Source organism: Myotis brandtii, unplaced genomic scaffold (genome assembly GCF_000412655.1).
Source record: "Myotis brandtii unplaced genomic scaffold, ASM41265v1 scaffold332, whole genome shotgun sequence".
NCBI lineage: Eukaryota > Metazoa > Chordata > Mammalia > Chiroptera > Vespertilionidae > Myotis > Myotis brandtii.
Window position 1 is genome coordinate 1,965,311 of NW_005362797.1, and position 17,474 is coordinate 1,982,784.

Below are 17,474 nucleotides of genomic sequence, written 5' to 3' on the forward strand. Positions count from 1 at the left end.
CCCAGGTTCGATTCCTGATCAGGGCACATGCCCAAGTTGCAGGCTCGATCCCCGGTGGGGGCATGCAGGAAGCAGCCGATCAATGATTCTCTCTCATCATTGATGTTTCTATCTCTCTCTCCCTCTCCCTTCCTCTCTGAATTCAATTTAAAAATATTTTTAAAAAGAACATTATGTTCCTTGAAGGCCCTTTAACAAGCAGTGAACTTAAACATTTCCACATGCCATACCACGAAGCCGTAATTTAGATCCCGGGGATACAGAGCCCAGGAGTGGTACTATTCATCGTTCAGTGTTGGTAGAGGGCCTGGGATCATGGCTTATCGTCCCTTCCACGCCAAACCCCTCTCTCCAAAGAGATAAATCTGGTGCTACAACTGGACAAGCACCGAAATAAATTGAAACCCATTTCACTGTAATGTTTCTCCTGTGACAATCCCACTGGATGCCCTGTAAGGTCCCTCTGAATTCTCTGAAAGATTAATTACGTCCCGTAGAGTTTGAGGGTTAAGGATATGGGCTGGGAACTGGAGATAAATTTGCCAGTGACTTCTGTAGGTTTCTGGTTCTGTGATGAGAAATAAATCAGCAAAGGTTCATGCTCTCCCTAGGGCAGCACATTTTTTATGATCATTTCTCAGGCCACTTGTGGCCATGCTCTGACATTTCCTGGGGAGTAAGTAAATGATAGCAATCCAGAAGCGGCATGGGGGGGGCCCTGACCGGGTAGCTCAGTGGGTTAGAGCATCGTCCTGATACGTCAAGGTTGCCGTTAAAGAGGAATAAAATCATAAATTATTTTAAAAATTAGAACCATAAGTGAATATTAGTATATGTCTGAGGTGAGGAAGGACTTTTCTCTCCATGAATCCCAAAGCCAAATGCCAGTAAAGGAGAAATTGATGGATTTGCCTACATCAAAAATAAACTTTGGCCTAGCAACAAAACATTTATGTAAAAATAAAAGACAGATAAATTGGGGGAAATATTTCACATATGTAAAAGTCAAGTTAATTAAAAATACATATAAATGAAGAGCTATCAGAAATGGATAAGAAAAACAATATCAGGAAAATGGACCAGGCATGAATAGGAATTCACAAAAGAAGAAATACAAAAGGCCAAGAAACAATGTAAAAAATGTAGGCAATGAAACAAACGTTGGTGGAGAAAGGAAGTAAAAATTCTAGAAGAAATACAGTTGAAGGCATCGGAGAGGTCATGTCTTCTTTGCTGATAACGATTGGCTGAGTCTGGCACATAGCACACACTCCACCAGTGTTTGTCGAATGAATGAGTAAGCAGAGATGCAGAACACAGGTGACCTGGCAGGGAGAAGGAACACTTCGGATGCACATTGGAGAGAAGAGAAAGGCAGAGGTAGAGGCCGTTTTTGAGGGGGGTGGGAAGGGCAAATTAGGTCAACTTTCATTGGAGAGCCTGTTTGGCCAGTAAAACGAGAAATGATGTCATCCAGAGACAATCCTTAGTGTCCACTCCTGACAGCCTCCGGGGGGGAGTACACCGAGATGGGAGAGGCGCTGAGATAACACCCAGGGTTTAGACCATTCTCTTCAAGGCCTTTTGTCTGAATGCGCAGCTGCTCATCCTCTTCCATTCCCCGTGGATGACAATGACTTTGCCCTTTTCCAGCCTCGTGTTCTGGCCATGAAATCTGACCCCTCGGCATCAGCAGTGTGATGGACAAGAAGCGCATCCGCTGCAGGGTGGGCCTGGACCCTGGTTTGCACTGGGCGCCTAAGACTTGTTCTGATTTCACATTTCTTTTTTTTTTTTTTAATAATTGACTAAAGCCCCTCGCATTTGGGTTAGCAGCCAGAGTTCAGGGGAGGTGTTTTTGTTCCTTCAGTGGGAAAATGAAGCCTAGTGAGTCAGCCCGTTCCTTCCCCGTGACGGCTGAAATGCCATTGTTACGGTATCTTCAAACATTCCCTCTGGCAGTTAAATTATGACACTGACTCCCTCTGTGCCCTGAGTGTCACAGAGCTTCCCGAAATGGGTTCTTCTCTACTGGCTTTGGGCAAAAGAAATTGATGACTGCTTTCTGGAAACCAACATTGTCAGAATTAAACGTCTTTAAGCAGAGGGCCCGATAGAGCCCCCTCAAAGAACAGTTTATTGCAGAGCAGTGATTCATTCAGATTCAGCCCGGGAGGAGCCTCTAAAAAGAACAAGGTTTGCCCAGCCGGCATGGCTCAGGGATTGAGTGTCGACCTATGAACCCGGAGGTCCCGGTTCCATTCCTGGTCGAGGCACATGCCCGGGTTGTGGGCTCGATCCCCTGTGTGGGGCGTGCCGCACTTGATAAATGATTCTCTCTCATCATTGATGTCTCTCTCTCTCTCTCCCCCTCTCTCTTCCTCTCTGAAATAAAATATATATATATTTAAAAATTAAATAAATGAATAAAAAGAACAAGGTTTGAGTGGTGGGTCTCTAAAGAATCTTTTAAAGAAATGGAAGGAAGAGAGGGGAGGAGGGAGGGGACCAGAGGAGAAGAAGGGAGGAAGGGAAAGGGAAACCGGATTTTCCACAGGAAGCTTCGGTTTCCTAGAGCCGATTTCCATAGCAAACAGGAGAATGTGTACGACTATTTCTAGGAAACTCTAGGTAACGTAGGGTTTGTCGTGATGCCATAGTAACATACTGTCTTAGCTCAGGCCGCAAAAGCCAGTACCACAAGCTGGGTGACTAATGACCAATGGAAGTGTATTTCTCAGAGTTCAGGAGCTGGAAGTCCGAGGTCAGAGGCCCACACAGTTGGCTTCTGGGTGCGAGCCCTCTTCTGGGTGCGGCCTGCCGACTTCTTGTCGTATCCGCACGTGGCAGAGAGAGGCAGAAAGACCACCCCGCTGACTCCAAGGGCACTAATCGCATCACGAGGGCTCCACCATCATGACCTCAGCGAACCCTACTTACCTCCCAGAGGCCCACCTCCACATACATCGCGTTGAGGCGTCGGCTTCCAGCATATGCGTTTTGGAGGGACATAATACACAGGAAATGTCATGAGTTAGTAGAGAAGAGATACAAACTGGGGAAGGACACAGATGATGATGATCTGTCACTTAACTTGCCCAAGCCATGCTTCATTCCTTTTTTTCTTTTTGAATATGTTCTTTATGGATTTCAAAGAGAAAGGGAGAGGGAGAGAAAGATAGAAACATCAATGATGAGAATCATTGAACTACTGCCTCCTGCATGCCCCACACTGGGGATCGAGCCCACAGCCTGGCATGTGCTCTGACCGGGAATCGAACCGTGACCTCCTGGTTCATAGTTCGACGCTCAACCACTGAGCTACACCGGCCGGGGCCATGCTTCGCTCTTGCTACAGCACCACACATCTGAGTAAAACCACCAAAGACCAGAGAGCCACCAATATTCTCCAGGTCTTTGGCTTTCAAACTGGATTTCTGGGGGTACTGGGATCCCACCAGAGCTAAGAGGCTGCTGTGGGGGTGGGAGGGTGTGCAGAAGGTGGGCTGAGAGCCATCAGGGTGCAGGTGGCATTTTCATAATTCCTCAAAGTGTCTCGCAGCCAGAACTTCTCACTCAGGCTGCTACGAGCCCTGCGTGGTGGTAACATTCTACTTAACCGAGCCATTTCTTTGTAGTCTGGGGGAGGGCAATTTAGCTCAAGAGAGAACATAATTATAGGCGCTCGCTTTTAAGGCTTCGCTTCTCAGTTTAGAAGTTAAGTAGCTCTGGAATTGGAACACCTACTCGAGGTAAGTAAATGATTCTTCCCCCCTGTTTAAATGCGAGCAGTCAGAAATAATGACAGCATTTATTTCAGCCATCATCCTAGCTGATGCTTGAGAAAGCATGAAGCGCAGAGCTAAATGCCCCCGCGACTCTGTATTTCTCCGGGAAATGCAGTTTGTAAAATTTCCCCTTCAGAAGCTGACGTATTCTGACTCCCTGGAGGCTAATTTTTGTTGCTTTCTGAGTAGGATAAAAATGACGGTGACTTGTACTAATGCACATGATTTAAAGAGTTCTCTGTCACACCCAAGTTTTCAACTTGTATCGTTACAATATGCAGTAATTTATTTTTTTACTTCTAATCCACTAGAGGCCCAGTGCATGACATTCGTGCACTGTGTGTGTGTGGGGGGGGGGGATGTTGTCCCTCAGCCTGGCCTGCGCCCTTTCGCCATCTGGGAGCCCTCAGGGGATGTCATTGAACATCTGCCCCCTGGTGGTCAGTGCGCATCATAGGAACCGGTCGTTCCACCATTCGGTCAATTTGCACATTACCCTTTTATTATATAGGATTGCTAAGGAGTCTAGAAATGACCCCGAATTCAGCAGTTAAGAGGAAAATAGTTAAATCTTTACTACATATGATTTTATGATATTTTGTCAAAGATGCTTCACTGTGAACAAAATGAGAGAGGAGTTAGAACCCTGAAATAGCAAAGTCTAAAAATATCCTTAACGTTAGGAAGGACTCCTAGCAGCTCAGGTTTGCAGTGCGACCATCTCCCCTCGGCCCGCGTGGTGCCTTGTGAAATGCATTCAGTCTGTGATGTCATTGTAGTTGAGAAATGGGACAGATAGAACTTTTCTTGGGGTGCACTATAGATGTACCTGCCTGGCCTGTAGGAGAGCCGTGAGTACCCAAGGTGAGCTCCCTTCAGAATCCTGGGGTGATCGAATGTATAGAACGAGCTCAGATCTGCGCTCTGCACACACCAAGCACAGAATATTGGAATCTGAAGGTCCTTAGAGTTCATCTGGGCCACCCTTCCTCTCTGAAATAAAATATTCTTAATGTTAGGGAAATATATATATATATATATATTTTTTTTTTTTTAATATGAGAGGGGAGACTGTTAACAAAAGAGACTTAACAGATAAAATGTGTGGACCTTGTTAGGATCCTGACTTCTACAGATGATCTGTAAAAAAGTCGTTTTGAGAAACTTGAATATGGATGGGTATTATTTGGTGTTAAGGAATTAGTGTCCATTTTGTAGGGTGTGATAATGGCAGAGTGGCTCCTTTGGGAGCAGGAAGTCCTTGCCAGTTACAGTGCGTTGTTATTAATGGATGAAATGGGAATTTCTGGGATTTACTTTAAAAGACTTCGGTAAATAAAGGGAGTGGGCTGGGCTAGCAGAAACGTGATTGGCAAAAATGTTGACAATTGCTGGAACTGGGAAATGAGAGTTTATTATAGTACTAGAGGCCTGGTGCACAGATTCGTGCACCAGTGGGGTCCCTCAGCCTGGCCTGTGCCCTCTCGCAATCTAAGACCCCTCAGGGGATGTCGGAGGCCCGGTGCATGGATTCGGCCGGATCCACGCAGGCCAGGCCAAGGGACACCACCAGTGCATGAATCCATGCATATAAGATCTTTGGTTAATCTCTTCCCGCCCTCCCCCTTTCTCTCTAAGATTCATCAATCTGTTCCATGTTTCCATGCCTGTTCGTTGAGCATCTGCCCCCTGGTGGTCAGTGCACATCATAGCACCGGTCGAACAGTCGAAAGATCGAACGGTTGCTTAGGCTTTTATATATAGGCTAGAGGCCTGTTGCACGAAGAGATTCATGCAATAGGCCTTCCCTTCCCTTGGCTGCTAGCACTGGTTTGCCTCTGGCACTCGGGACCCAGGCCTTCGCTCTGGCCGGGCTCTGGCCGGAGCCGGCCCTGGAGCCGTCAGGCTTCGCTGCTCCAGCCCCGGGGCCATTGGGCTTCGCTGCTCCGGCCCCAGGGCTGTCAGGCTTCGCTCCGCAGCTTGGAGCCTATGTATGCAAATTAACTACCATTTTTGTTGGGTTAATTTGCATACTCTCCTGATTGGCTGGTTAGCACAGCGAAGGTACGGTCAATTTACATGTTTGTCTATTATTATGTAAGATTCTCTCTACCTTTGTGTGTGTTTGAAAAATATCATAATGCAAAGCTTTTACATCTTTTTACCTTGAGTTGTTTTTTTTAAGACTATGGAGTGGACAACATCTACATAAAAGGGTGGAGACTGCAGGCCTACTAGGACACCTCTCTTCTTGGTCTCAATGAAGGGCTCTTTGGGGGTTGACTGGGGCCCTGGCAGTCCCTGATCACTTCATTCCTGGCCCCAAGGGCCCCAGGGAGTTGCCTGGGGGTCGTGGTCACATAAAACAGGTCGGAAATGGTTCCGTGGAGCTAGACTGCCGTGGACTGACAGGTGAGCTTCTGTGGCCTCCAAACTACACTTGTGCACCTTTGGTCCCCAGTCGACTGGCTCATCTTCTCCCAGATTCGGGTTGGACACAAATCAGATAGCTTCAGGCTGGAAGCACAGGGAATACATTGTGCATTGAGAAGCGGCTCCTGTGACAATCCATTCATTTCTGTGCCTGTCAAATACAGGGAGACCGAAATGCATGGAGCATAACAGGGTTTAAACTGACGTATTTATATCACCTGTTGGAAGAGGCATGAGTACATGTTGAAGTGTATGTTTTAGTAACGACTGTAGGGTTTTAGCTTCTGATGGCAGCCAGTCTCCTGATTTTGGTGCCAGATTTGGCAGCCACTGCAGCGTGGGTGTCTGTGTCAAGCATGGAACTACAGATGCTTGTCCATTTCCCTCCCTCAGCTCTGCTTCCAGTGTGTTCCCCTGACAGTCGCTTGCACTCACTCAGCAGAGTCAGGTGGCAAGAGCACAGGCCTGGGAAACGAGACACATCTAGGTCCTGATTCCGGCTTCCCACCTTTAGGCAAAGTGACTGAATTCCACTTTTTCTCATTCGTCCAATGAGGCCAATAGACTGGAAACTAACACCCAGCTCCCCAGCGTGGGGGTGAAGGGTCAGTGGCAAACTGGTGCCTTGGTCATGCCTGAGTCCTTTCCTTCCACCAAGGAGGACCCTGAGGCTGATTATTCTCAATCCAGGGCATCCTCGGTGCTCAGTATTCTGAGCTCAAGAAATGGGGAGGCTTTCTCTGGAAAAGCCTGCATTGTCAGCTTACACACGCCTAAGCCCGAGAGGGGCAACAGCTATGGAAACACCTCCACGTGCAAACATGAGGAGGCTGTCTGCCATTGCTCCTGGGAACACCCCATTTTCTGTTATTTTTGCTGATTGGAAAGATGGCAGTGATCGATCAAATACAGTAGGTGATCAAACGTCGTGGATTACCCTTTCTTTAATAAAATCGAATGTTTTAAAACCAAATAAACAAGATCGAGTCTAGAAATTTTAAATTCCTGGAACATGTGGCAAAATCACTGGACGTCTCATTCACGGGAAAATCGGTTTGTCAAGCTCGCGCATGGGCTTCAGCAACACACCTGTGTGTGCGCAAGTCACTCGTCCAGGACGAGGCTGCGTTCAGGACCCTGATGCCAGGGGAGCCCCATCACGCCTTCATGCTGGCCCTTGAATCAATGGGCCTTGTTCTGTAGACGGCAGTTTATCTGTCTTGGCCTAGAACAGTGGTTCTCAACCTTCTGGCCCTTTAAATACAGTTCCTCATGTTGTGACCCAACCATAAAATTATTTTCGTTGCTACTTCATAACTGTAATGTTGCTACTGTTATGAATCGTAATGTAAATATCTGATATGCAGGATGGTCTTAGGCGACCCCTGTGAAAGGGTCGTGTGAGACATGTGATGCTGGGCTGATGTTGTGGCGTTCACTGTGACGTTCGCTGCACCAACTAGCAGTGGGGTATCTGAAGCTGGCTCGTAACCTGAATTTTAGCTCGCAACTCAAAGCAAAAAATCAGCCGAGAGACGGCTCGTATCTCGAAAAACTCGTTAGTCGGGACACTCGTAAGTCAAGGCCCCACTGTATCTGATATGCAGGATGGTCTTAGGTGACCCCTGTGAAAGGGTCATTTGACTCCCAAAGGGGTCGCGACCCACAGGTTGAGAACCGCTGGCCTAGAAGCTGCACTCCTTGAGGTCCAGGACCTCGGACAGGTCATCTTTGGGTGACCCAGACCCCTACACAAGCTCTTGAACTTAACAGATGAACTTAACTCAATAAATTACTGCTGCCCAGCCAGTGATTGAGCATTGACCCATGAACCAGGAGGTCATGGTTGGACTCCCCATCAGGGCACATGCCCAGGTTGCGGGCTCGATCCCCAGTGTGGGGCGTGCAGGAGGCAGCCGATCAATGATTCTCTCTCATCATTGATGTTCCTCTCTCTCTCTCCCTCTCCCTTCCTCTCTCTGAAATGAATAGAAACCTGTTTTTAAATTAATAATAATACATTATTACTATTACCTGTGGCTGAGAGCAGCTCTCCACAAGAAAAATAATTGTCATCTTTGGGATCAGACAGGAAGATTTCAGAAAAGAAAGTGTGCTACACGAGAAAGCTCTCTTCTGATTCTTGGCAAATGTATCACTGCTCTCTTTTCTGTTTCTCATTTTTCTTAATGATATCCAGTGTCCTACAGCTGAATTTTTAGTAACTTGTCTGTGTGCCTGGGTAGAAAGGTCAAGAAGGTGGAAATCGTGAACAGGAAAAGACAAAAGCAAGAGAGACATTTTATATTTTGTCAACCAACACCTCAGTGTTCACTTCCAGAGCATGAGGTGTATATGGGAAGAATTTGTTTAAAAAATGAGAAAATGTTGAGCAAATTTCTCAACTCTACATATGATGGTATCTGCTGTGTCTCTGCCTGGAACAGCCCCATCCCCACCACCATCACCTTCATCATCACTTGTTCACACACACAGAACACGCACACACATACAACACACACACAACACGCACATACACCCTCCTTTTCTACCTAACTTCTCTTTAGCTTTCAAGTCTCCATGCTTCGTCTTTCCAGAACCCCAATTCTGAAATGGGCTTCCCTCTAAGCAGCTCCCCTGGGATCCTACAGCACAAGGCTGACCACACAGTATTAGTCATCGCCTCACTGGACGAGAGCTCCCTGAGGGCAGGGCCCAGGTCTGTCTTTTCCACAGTTCGATCTCTCGTCCCCCAAATGGCACTCAACACGTTTATGGAACACATGAATTTCGATGAGTCTGTATAAGCCCTTTCTTTGTATGAACCTTTGTTTATCTCTCTGAACAACATCTGTCGAGTCTGGCTGTTCAGGTTGTGTACTGTACTAGGTCGTCTAGCAGAGTGGGGCGGGGAGGCGGAAATCAGCCCACCTACCCATCACCAAGCCATTTCACTGGCCGCGCCCACCTGGAGGACAAGGTGCCTTTTCCTGATTTGCTCTGTGGCTCCATCTCTGAACAACGCGTAGCGTCTTCAAAGGCAGTGAGGACTTGCCCTCGAGTTCCTAGGAGGACGAGGCCTGGGTGCTTCGGTGAAACCATTTCTGTGGGTCCTTGGCCCACATCAGAGCCAAGACCCTGACCCCATCCACGGCACGGCTCTCCCTCACGCTTCTCTCCTCTGACTTTTGTCTCCTGCAGGGTTTGGGATGACGACTCCCGCGACAGTAGGAGGGAAAATCTTTCTGATCTTCTATGGCCTCATTGGGTGTGCAAGCACCATCTTGTTCTTCAACCTCTTCCTGGAGCGGCTGATCACCGTCATCGCCTACATCATGAAGTCCTGCCACCAGCAGCAGCTCCGGAGAGAGGGGGCCCTGCCCCGGGAGAGCCCCAAGAACCTCTGCGGTGCGGTGGGCGGCCTGGCGGGCTGGAAGCCCTCCGTGTACTATGTCATGCTGATCCTGTGCCTGGCCTCCCTCCTCATCTCCTGCTGCGCCTCGGCCATGTACACCTGCATCGAGGGCTGGAGCTACTTCGACTCCCTCTACTTCTGCTTCGTGGCGTTCAGCACCATCGGCTTTGGGGACCTGGTCAGCAGCCAGAACGCCATGTACGAGAGCCAGGGCCTCTACCGCTTTGCCAACTTCGCCTTCATCCTCATGGGCGTCTGCTGCATCTACTCCTTGTTCAATGTCATCTCCATCCTCATCAAACAGTCGGTGAACTGGATCCTGAGGAAAATGGGCAGCGGGTGCTGCCGGCAGTGCCAGGGCGGCCTCCCAAGGGCACGCAGGAACGCGATCATGCCAGGCAACGACCCCTCAGAAACAGGCGGGGTAATGGACAGTGAGGTGGGTGGGCGGCGCCCCTCGGAGGAGATGATCTCCATGAAGGACTTCCTGACCACCAACAAGGTGTCGCTGGCCGCCCTGCAGAAGCAGCTGTCCGAGTCGGCCAACGGCTGCCGCCTCCAGACGGGCACGCAGCCTCGGGACAGCGAGTTCTCAGGGGGCGTGGGGGCCTTTGCCATCATGAACAACAGGCTGGCAGAGACCAGTGGGGACAGGTAGGACCGAGGAGGCCGAGGGGAGAGCGGCCGGGAGAGGAGCGTCACCGAGCTCGGCTCTGCCCGTGGCTGGGCTCGTCCTGGGCCGTGCCTCTGGCTCAGCGGTTCTCAACCTGTGGGTTGCGACCCCTTTGGCGGTCGAACGACCCTTTCACAGGGGTCGCCTAAGACCATCCTGCATATCAGATATTTACATTACGATTCATAACAGTAGCAACATTACAGTTATGAAGTAGCAACGAAAATAATTTTATGGTTGAGTCACAACATGAGGAACTGTATTTAAAGGGCCAGAAGGTTGAGAACCACTGCTCTGGCTTCTTGAAGCCCAGCTTGTTTGGGCTCCAACAAACAGCCGGCTTTCAGGGCCACAGAAGCTGAAGCCTCGATGCCTTCCTCCTTATCTTTATTCTTTTCATTTAAATTCAGTCTTTTAAACACAAATCATAGAGCAGCCCAAGACGGTGGGCTGTTTCTTTGCTCCTCCTGCTCCAGGGTTTTAACTATTTGCTGGAGGGGGAGGGAGAGGGTAAGCCTTGATTTCCTGCTGCTCTGACCTTCCTGTGGAATTAAAAACCCTCAAGATCCTGATTTCCTTCTGGAACCCCGCATGGCCTCGTTCACCTCCTCCCTCCCCAGCCCCTCAGCGCGAGCAGGGGAAGCGTGTGGCAGGTCTGGGCTCCGGCTGCCTTCAGAGCAGGTTGCTCTGCGGTGCCACGGCCAAGGCCACCATCTGTTTTAGTCTTTACCTGGTTCCCTGCTTTTTGCTTTTCCTTTTTTTTAAGATCTTAATGTTTGGCCAAAGTGTCTTTGGGACCTCCGTGTGCTAAGAACATGAAATTCAGCAGCGAAGAGGTCGGGGAGCGTCACCTTTGAGACTAAAGGATACGGTTGGACATTCTCCCTGTCAGCGGGCACAGGGACCACTTCCTTCTTACCAGGCCTGGGGGCCCATGGCGGAGATCATGCCTGACTATTTGTTAGAACTGGAAACTCAATAAACCCTCGTTTTATTAACTAAGAGTCCGTGGCTGCTCATTGTGGACAGGGGGAGTGAGGTGTCTAACGAAACAGGCCTTTATTGCACTCAGGGGCAAAGGAAGCAGGAAATGAACCTTTGGAGATATGAGCCTCATCTTGGATTCGTGGCTGGAGAAACATCCTAGGCCAGAAAATAATATGTGGCTTTCCTTGTGGAATCTGTTTCAGTTCTGCCTTCTGGGATTGTAACAAGCCTGGTTGCATAACCTCCCAAGTAGTTAATATGTCCGCGCTAGGAACAAGGGCTATTCATCTTCACGTATGCAGGAGGGAACGTTTTAGGGATGAGAGCACAGTTAGAAAGAGATAGCTGTTGTTTTTATACGATAAGAATAGTGCACACACAGTTCTTCCAGAAGTGACGAGGAAAGGACGGGTGCGATAAAGAAGATAGAAGGGCCCTGGCCAGGAGCTCAGTGGTTAGAGCATCGGCCTGCACACTGAATGCTCTCGGGTTCAATTCCCGGTCAAGGGCACATTGTACTTCGGTTGCAGGCTCCATCCCCAGCCCTAGTCAGGGCGCATGCAGGAGGCAACCAATTGGTTTGTCTCGTATCAATGTTTCCCTCTCTGTCCCCCTCACCCCACTTTCCACTCCATCCAAAAGCAATGGGAAAATATCCACAGAAGAAGATAAAGGGGAAAACCGACGCCTAATGAGACTGAAATGTTGAGCAGAAACCATCAGAGTTGGACCATCACATCCAACCGCCTTGTTTTTTTTACACAAGGAAACGGGCACGAAGGGGCTGCTCCTTGTCTGAGCTCTCGGGCCGATGGGGTACAGCGAGGGGAGCCCAGATCTCCATATGGGGAAGTCGGGCTCTTCATCCAGGCTCCACACTGCACGGAGCCCTCCTGCAACGGCGCCCTCTTCAGGCCGAATTGCCTTTTCTTCCAGCGGGCAAACCCAACTATTCTCTTCACAAGGTCAGACGTGCCCAGCAGCAGAGGTGTGTTAAGTAGCAGCCCGGGGCTTTGACTGTGGGGCTCTGCAGCTCCGTTGTCAGAGGTCTTCATCCCTGGGAGAAAAACCTCTTCATGCAGAAGCATTCCAGTGGGTAAACATAGGAGGAGCCAGGGAAATAGCTTCCATCAGAACGTCAAGGTAGCCGTTGCTGCCCGAGAGATCCTCCGGCGGGCACTGACATTAGTGATGTTCACATTTAAGCTGAGTCAGGATACTTGAAGTCTCAGTGGATCGCCACCAAAACATCTAGTAATTACAAAGGGAAAAATAGCAACTTCCCCGTGTAGAATTCTGGCGGACACCACATTAACCAAGTGTGTTAACATCACCAGCCGCTCAGGCCGATGTCACGCATCACCGGAAGTGGTGCCCTGAGCAGGACACAGCACCCCTGTGACATCCTTCCCAGGAACAGGTAACTTAGTCTAATCACGAGAAAACCACAGACAACGTGAGAGGCGTCCTCCCAGATAGAGCTGTCAAGCTAACGAGAGACAGAAAGACCGCTGTGCTGTCTCAGGTGGGAAGAGACCGAGGAGGCATGACGACGAAATCCAACATGGGAGCCTGGACTGGACTGGATCTTGACGCATGAAAAGGACGTTAGTGGGAAAGCAGGGTGAGCCCCAACAACTTGTAGTCTAGTTGGTCATCGTCTTTACTAAGGTTACATTCTTGGTTTTGATGGTTGCTCTGTGGTTATGTAAGGTGTTAACATACGGGGAAGTTGGGTAGAGGTATATGGGAGCTCTCTGTACGACTTTTGCAATTTGGCTAGACATCCAAAGTTCTCTCAGAGTGAAACGTTAAAAAAAATCGAAACTTTCTCAGGATTGCACACAGCCAGTCACACCTGGATTTGGGCCGGGAGCTGGGCATACACAGAGGACTCCCATTCGGATCTCACATCCCACGCGAGTCATGGCCAGTGATCTCCAGCAGCCGCCCCGAGAGTGTGGTCCAGCCCAGCAGCAGCCCCTGGGGACGTGTTGGAAGTGCAGATTCTCAGCGCTCCAACCCGACGGAAGGAATCAGAGGCGTAAAGGGCAGGGCCTGGTGATCTGCATCTTAACGTGTCCTCCGGGTGATTTTTTCCAGGAAAGAATGTCCTGAGCGTGAGCTGGAAAGGACAGGAGAGAGGCCCTCCCCTGGAGCCCAGCTCGTGTCCCCACCACGTTCTGCCGCTGTGACCGGATCCCAGTGCCTCCCAGACTGAATCTCTGGTCTGCATCTCGGAGCCATTGCTGGTGAACTTGACTTGCCCAGACGCCAAAACATCTACTGTGGAAACTGCTCCCACGAAGGAATTAGAAGGAATAAGACGAGGGTAATGCATTGACATCCTGAATTCAGGCAGAGGTGGTGCTGTGTTATTTGAAAGGGACTTTTTAAAAATTATCACCTCATGATGGTCCTGGGATAGAAGATTTCTGTGTCACCCTAGGCCCGTGGTCAGCAAACCGCGGCTTGCGAGCCACATGCGGCCCTTTGGCCCCTTGAGTGTGACTCTTCCACAAAATACCACGTGCGGGCGCGCACGTACAGTGCGATTGAAACTTTGCTGCCCATGCGCAGAAGTCAGTATTTTGTGGAAGAGCCGGTATTTTGTGGAAGAGCCGGTGTTTTGTGGAAGAGCCACACTCAAGGGGCCAAAGAGCCGCATGTGGCTCGCGAGCCACCGTTTGCCGAGCTGCAGTTTGCCGACCACTGCCCTAGGCCGTTGGCTGATTGAATGTTGTTTAGTCTTCCCAGCAGCAGCCTTGGAATTGGAGTCAATGCAGAATCACCTGCCAGAGGCACCGCGCATCCAACATCCTCAAACCCCGAGAGGTACCTAGGGACATTTTTTTAAAGGCCTTTCCCTAGACCTTCTCAATCAGAATCTATCTAGCTGTCTGTCTGTTTATCTATCTATCCATCTCCTATTGGCTGTGTTTCTCTAGAGCACCCTGACTAATACACGTTCCCACTTCACTTTCTCATTCCCTCCTGGATTATTCTGGAGAACATAAACTGTCTTCTCACCGTTTATGAAGAACCGTCCTTCCCTTTATATATGTATATTTTTTTATTTATTTCAGAGAGGAAGAGGGAGAGAGAGAGATGGAAACATCAATGATGAGAAAGAATCACTGATTAGCTGCCTCCTGCATGCCCCCAAAGGGGAATCAAGCCCGCAACCTGGTCATGTGCCCTGACCAGGAATCGAACATGACCTCCTGGTTCATAGGTTGATGCTCAACCATTGAGCCACGCCAGCCGGGCCATTTTGAATTATACACCTTCAAGGAGAAGAGGCCTGTTACTGAATGTAACAGATGTCTAATTGGCTTCACCAAGGAGAATTCTTCAAAATGATTGCCAATAAGGATACCATTATATATTTTGAAATCAAGGAACTTTCAGAACATGGAGTTACTGGTGGCGGGAATATCAGTTACAACTGTCTGGTTTTGATCCAAAACATGTCTTCTTTCCTATCCTAATTTTTTCTCAGATTAGTGATGGGGCGGGGGGCTGGAATCCTGACATTGTGTGGAACCCCTGGTGTGGAACCCCTAGTGTGGAGCCCTGGTGTGGAGCCCATGGTGTGGAACCCTGGTGTGGAGCCCTGGAGTGGAACCCCTGGTGTGGAGCCCGTGGTGTGGAGCCCTGGTGTGGAACCCTGGTGTGGAGCCCTGGAGTGGAACCCCTGGTGTGGAGCCCGTGGTGTGGAGCCCTGGTGTGGAACCCTGGTGTGGAGCCCTGGAGTGGAACCCCTGGTGTGGAGCCCGTGGTGTGGAGCCCTGGTGTGGAACCCTGGTGTGGAGCCCTGGAGTGGAACCCCTGGTGTGGAGCCCGTGGTGTGGAGCCCTGGTGTGGAACCCTGGTGTGGAGCCCTGGAGTGGAACCCCTGGTGTGGAGCCCGTGGTGTGGAGCCCTGGTGTGGAACCCTGGTGTGGAGCCCTGGAGTGGAACCCCTGGTGTGGAGCCCGTGGTGTGGAGCCCTGGTGTGGAACCCTGGTGTGGAGCCCTGGAGTGGAACCCCTGGTGTGGAGCCCGTGGTGTGGAGCCCTGGTGTGGAACCCTGGTGTGGAGCCCTGGAGTGGAACCCCTGGTGTGGAGCCCGTGGTGTGGAGCCCTGGTGTGGAACCCTGGTGTGGAGCCCTGGAGTGGAACCCCTGGTGTGGAGCCCGTGGTGTGGAGCCCTGGTGTGGAACCCTGGTGTGGAGCCCTGGAGTGGAACCCCTGGTGTGGAGCCCGTGGTGTGGAGCCCTGGTGTGGAACCCTGGTGTGGAGCCCTGGAGTGGAACCCCTGGTGTGGAGCCCGTGGTGTGGAGCCCTGGTGTGGAACCCTGGTGTGGAGCCCCTGCTGTGGAACCCTGGTTTGGCCCTCTTGTGGAGCCCCTGGTGTGGAGCCCGTGGTGTGGAACCCAGGTGTGGAACCCTTGTGTGGAGCCCGTGGTGTGGAACCCTGGTGTGGAACCCCTGGTGCAGAACCCCTGGCGTGGAGCCCCTGGTGTGGAGCCCCTGGCATGGAGCCCCTGGTGCGGAACCCTGGTGGGGAACTCCTGGTGTGGAGCCCCTGGTATGGAGCAGCAGACGGCTTCCTGGGCAATGTTTCAGGTGCCCGTTCTCTGTGCTGAACGTGTGGCCACAGCTGTTCTTCAGCTACGGAGACTGCCCCTCACGCGGAGGCCTGCGAAGAAAAATGTCAGACGCCTTCCCCCATCCGTTCCATGCGCAAAGCCTCACGTAAGGGGACCCTTAACTAGAAGCCTCAGTTGTCCCGTGAGTAGAAGATACGACGAACGGGCCAGGGGAGTGGATGCCGCCATGATTAATGTCATGACTAAGCTGCTTGATATGTTTCATGCTGAGTCGTCACAGCTCATCGCAAGGCCCATCCCACGGTCCCTCTTGGTCCAGTCAGTCGGCTGCCTTTCAGCCACCGAGCGATCTTGGGGGCCTCAGAAGGAGAGGAAGAGGCTGATCTGAAGATGCACCCTTCCTACCCTTGGACGCTCCATTTTCTTACTCAGCTTAACCCCTTCCCTTAATTACCTGGTCCTTTTACCTCTCACCTCAGCAGCCCACTTCTGGCCTGGCTGGCGTGCTCAGTAAGCACCCGTACGCCTACAGGTGGTGGGTTCGATTCCCAGTCAGGGCACATACTCAGGTTTCGGGTTTGATTCCCGGTTGGGGCGTGTATGGGAAGTGCTCTCTCTCTCTCTCTCTCTCTCTCTCTCTCTCTCTCTTCCTATCTCTAAAATAAAATTTTAAAAATAAAAAGTTTTAAAAGTAAAAAAAAAAGCCCATTTCTGGTGCCCCCTGTGACCTGAGCGGAGCCAATGCGGTCATTGACGATGTTGAGGTTCTTGGTGCTGGATGAGGCGGCCACTGACCACGCTGAGAGGAGAGTTAGCTGCCCCAGCAAACCTCGCTGCCAGGAAGCAGTGAAAGCAAGTCTTAGGCCCATGTCACCTCCATAGAGACATGTGCTGAGCAATCAGGGGCATATGCGGGCTCCAGCCCGGTCTACAGCCGGGGCCCTGAGCTCCATGAAGTCCCAGCTCCTGTCCTACCTCCGGGGACCGCACTGCCTGGCCCACCAGCAGGACCCAGGCACCACGTCGGCATCGCCACCAGAATCTCCAGGTCCTGTGTTAGTTAGGCACGGAGCCATTCAGGGACTTGACCGAGGGGCTGGGCTCTATGGTCCCCCACTCTCTCCTGCACGGCTGGTCTCTCTCATCGGCTCCCCCTGTCTTGACAGCGAACACTTGCTGAGGTTTGCTGTGTGCCAGGCACGCTGCCAGGGGCCTTACACACGTGGTGTTATGTGGTCCTTCCGGTAACCACACGGCAGGAACAGTTATGTTCCCTGTTTTACAACAAAGGAGCTGGAGCTCAGAGGAGTGCCTTGTCCAAGGCTAGGAAGAGGAATGAGGAGGCAGGTCTGGCTGACGCCAAAGCTTTGAACACTTAACCACGTGCCACACCATCACCGCATGGCTATGAAGACACGTGTGGAACCACCGCACCGCACGGAGTCACTCCCGGTAAAACTAAGCAGCAAAGAAACCAAAACTCCTTTGCTTTGCCGCCTCGTCTCTCCCCTCCCCTTCAGAGCCGCACTTCCCCAAGCAAGGTCTGCAGTTGCTATTTCCTCCCCTCCTCTCCCCTCCCCCCT

The 17,474-nt window shown here is 50.8% G+C and overlaps 1 protein-coding gene across 1 annotated transcript in view; it reads left to right on the plus strand.

The window, feature by feature from the left end:
- The window catches only part of KCNK13 (potassium channel, two pore domain subfamily K, member 13), a gene marked incomplete at its 5' end in the record, with an annotated part of 79,777 nt that extends 69,340 nt beyond the window's left edge, over positions 1-10,437 (plus strand). The window contains one exon of the mRNA XM_005871215.1: positions 9,423-10,437. Coding sequence (XP_005871277.1) covers positions 9,423-10,294 — 872 coding nt within the window. The remainder of the gene's footprint in view (positions 1-9,422) is intronic.
- Positions 10,438-17,474: the final 7,037 nt, after the last annotated feature.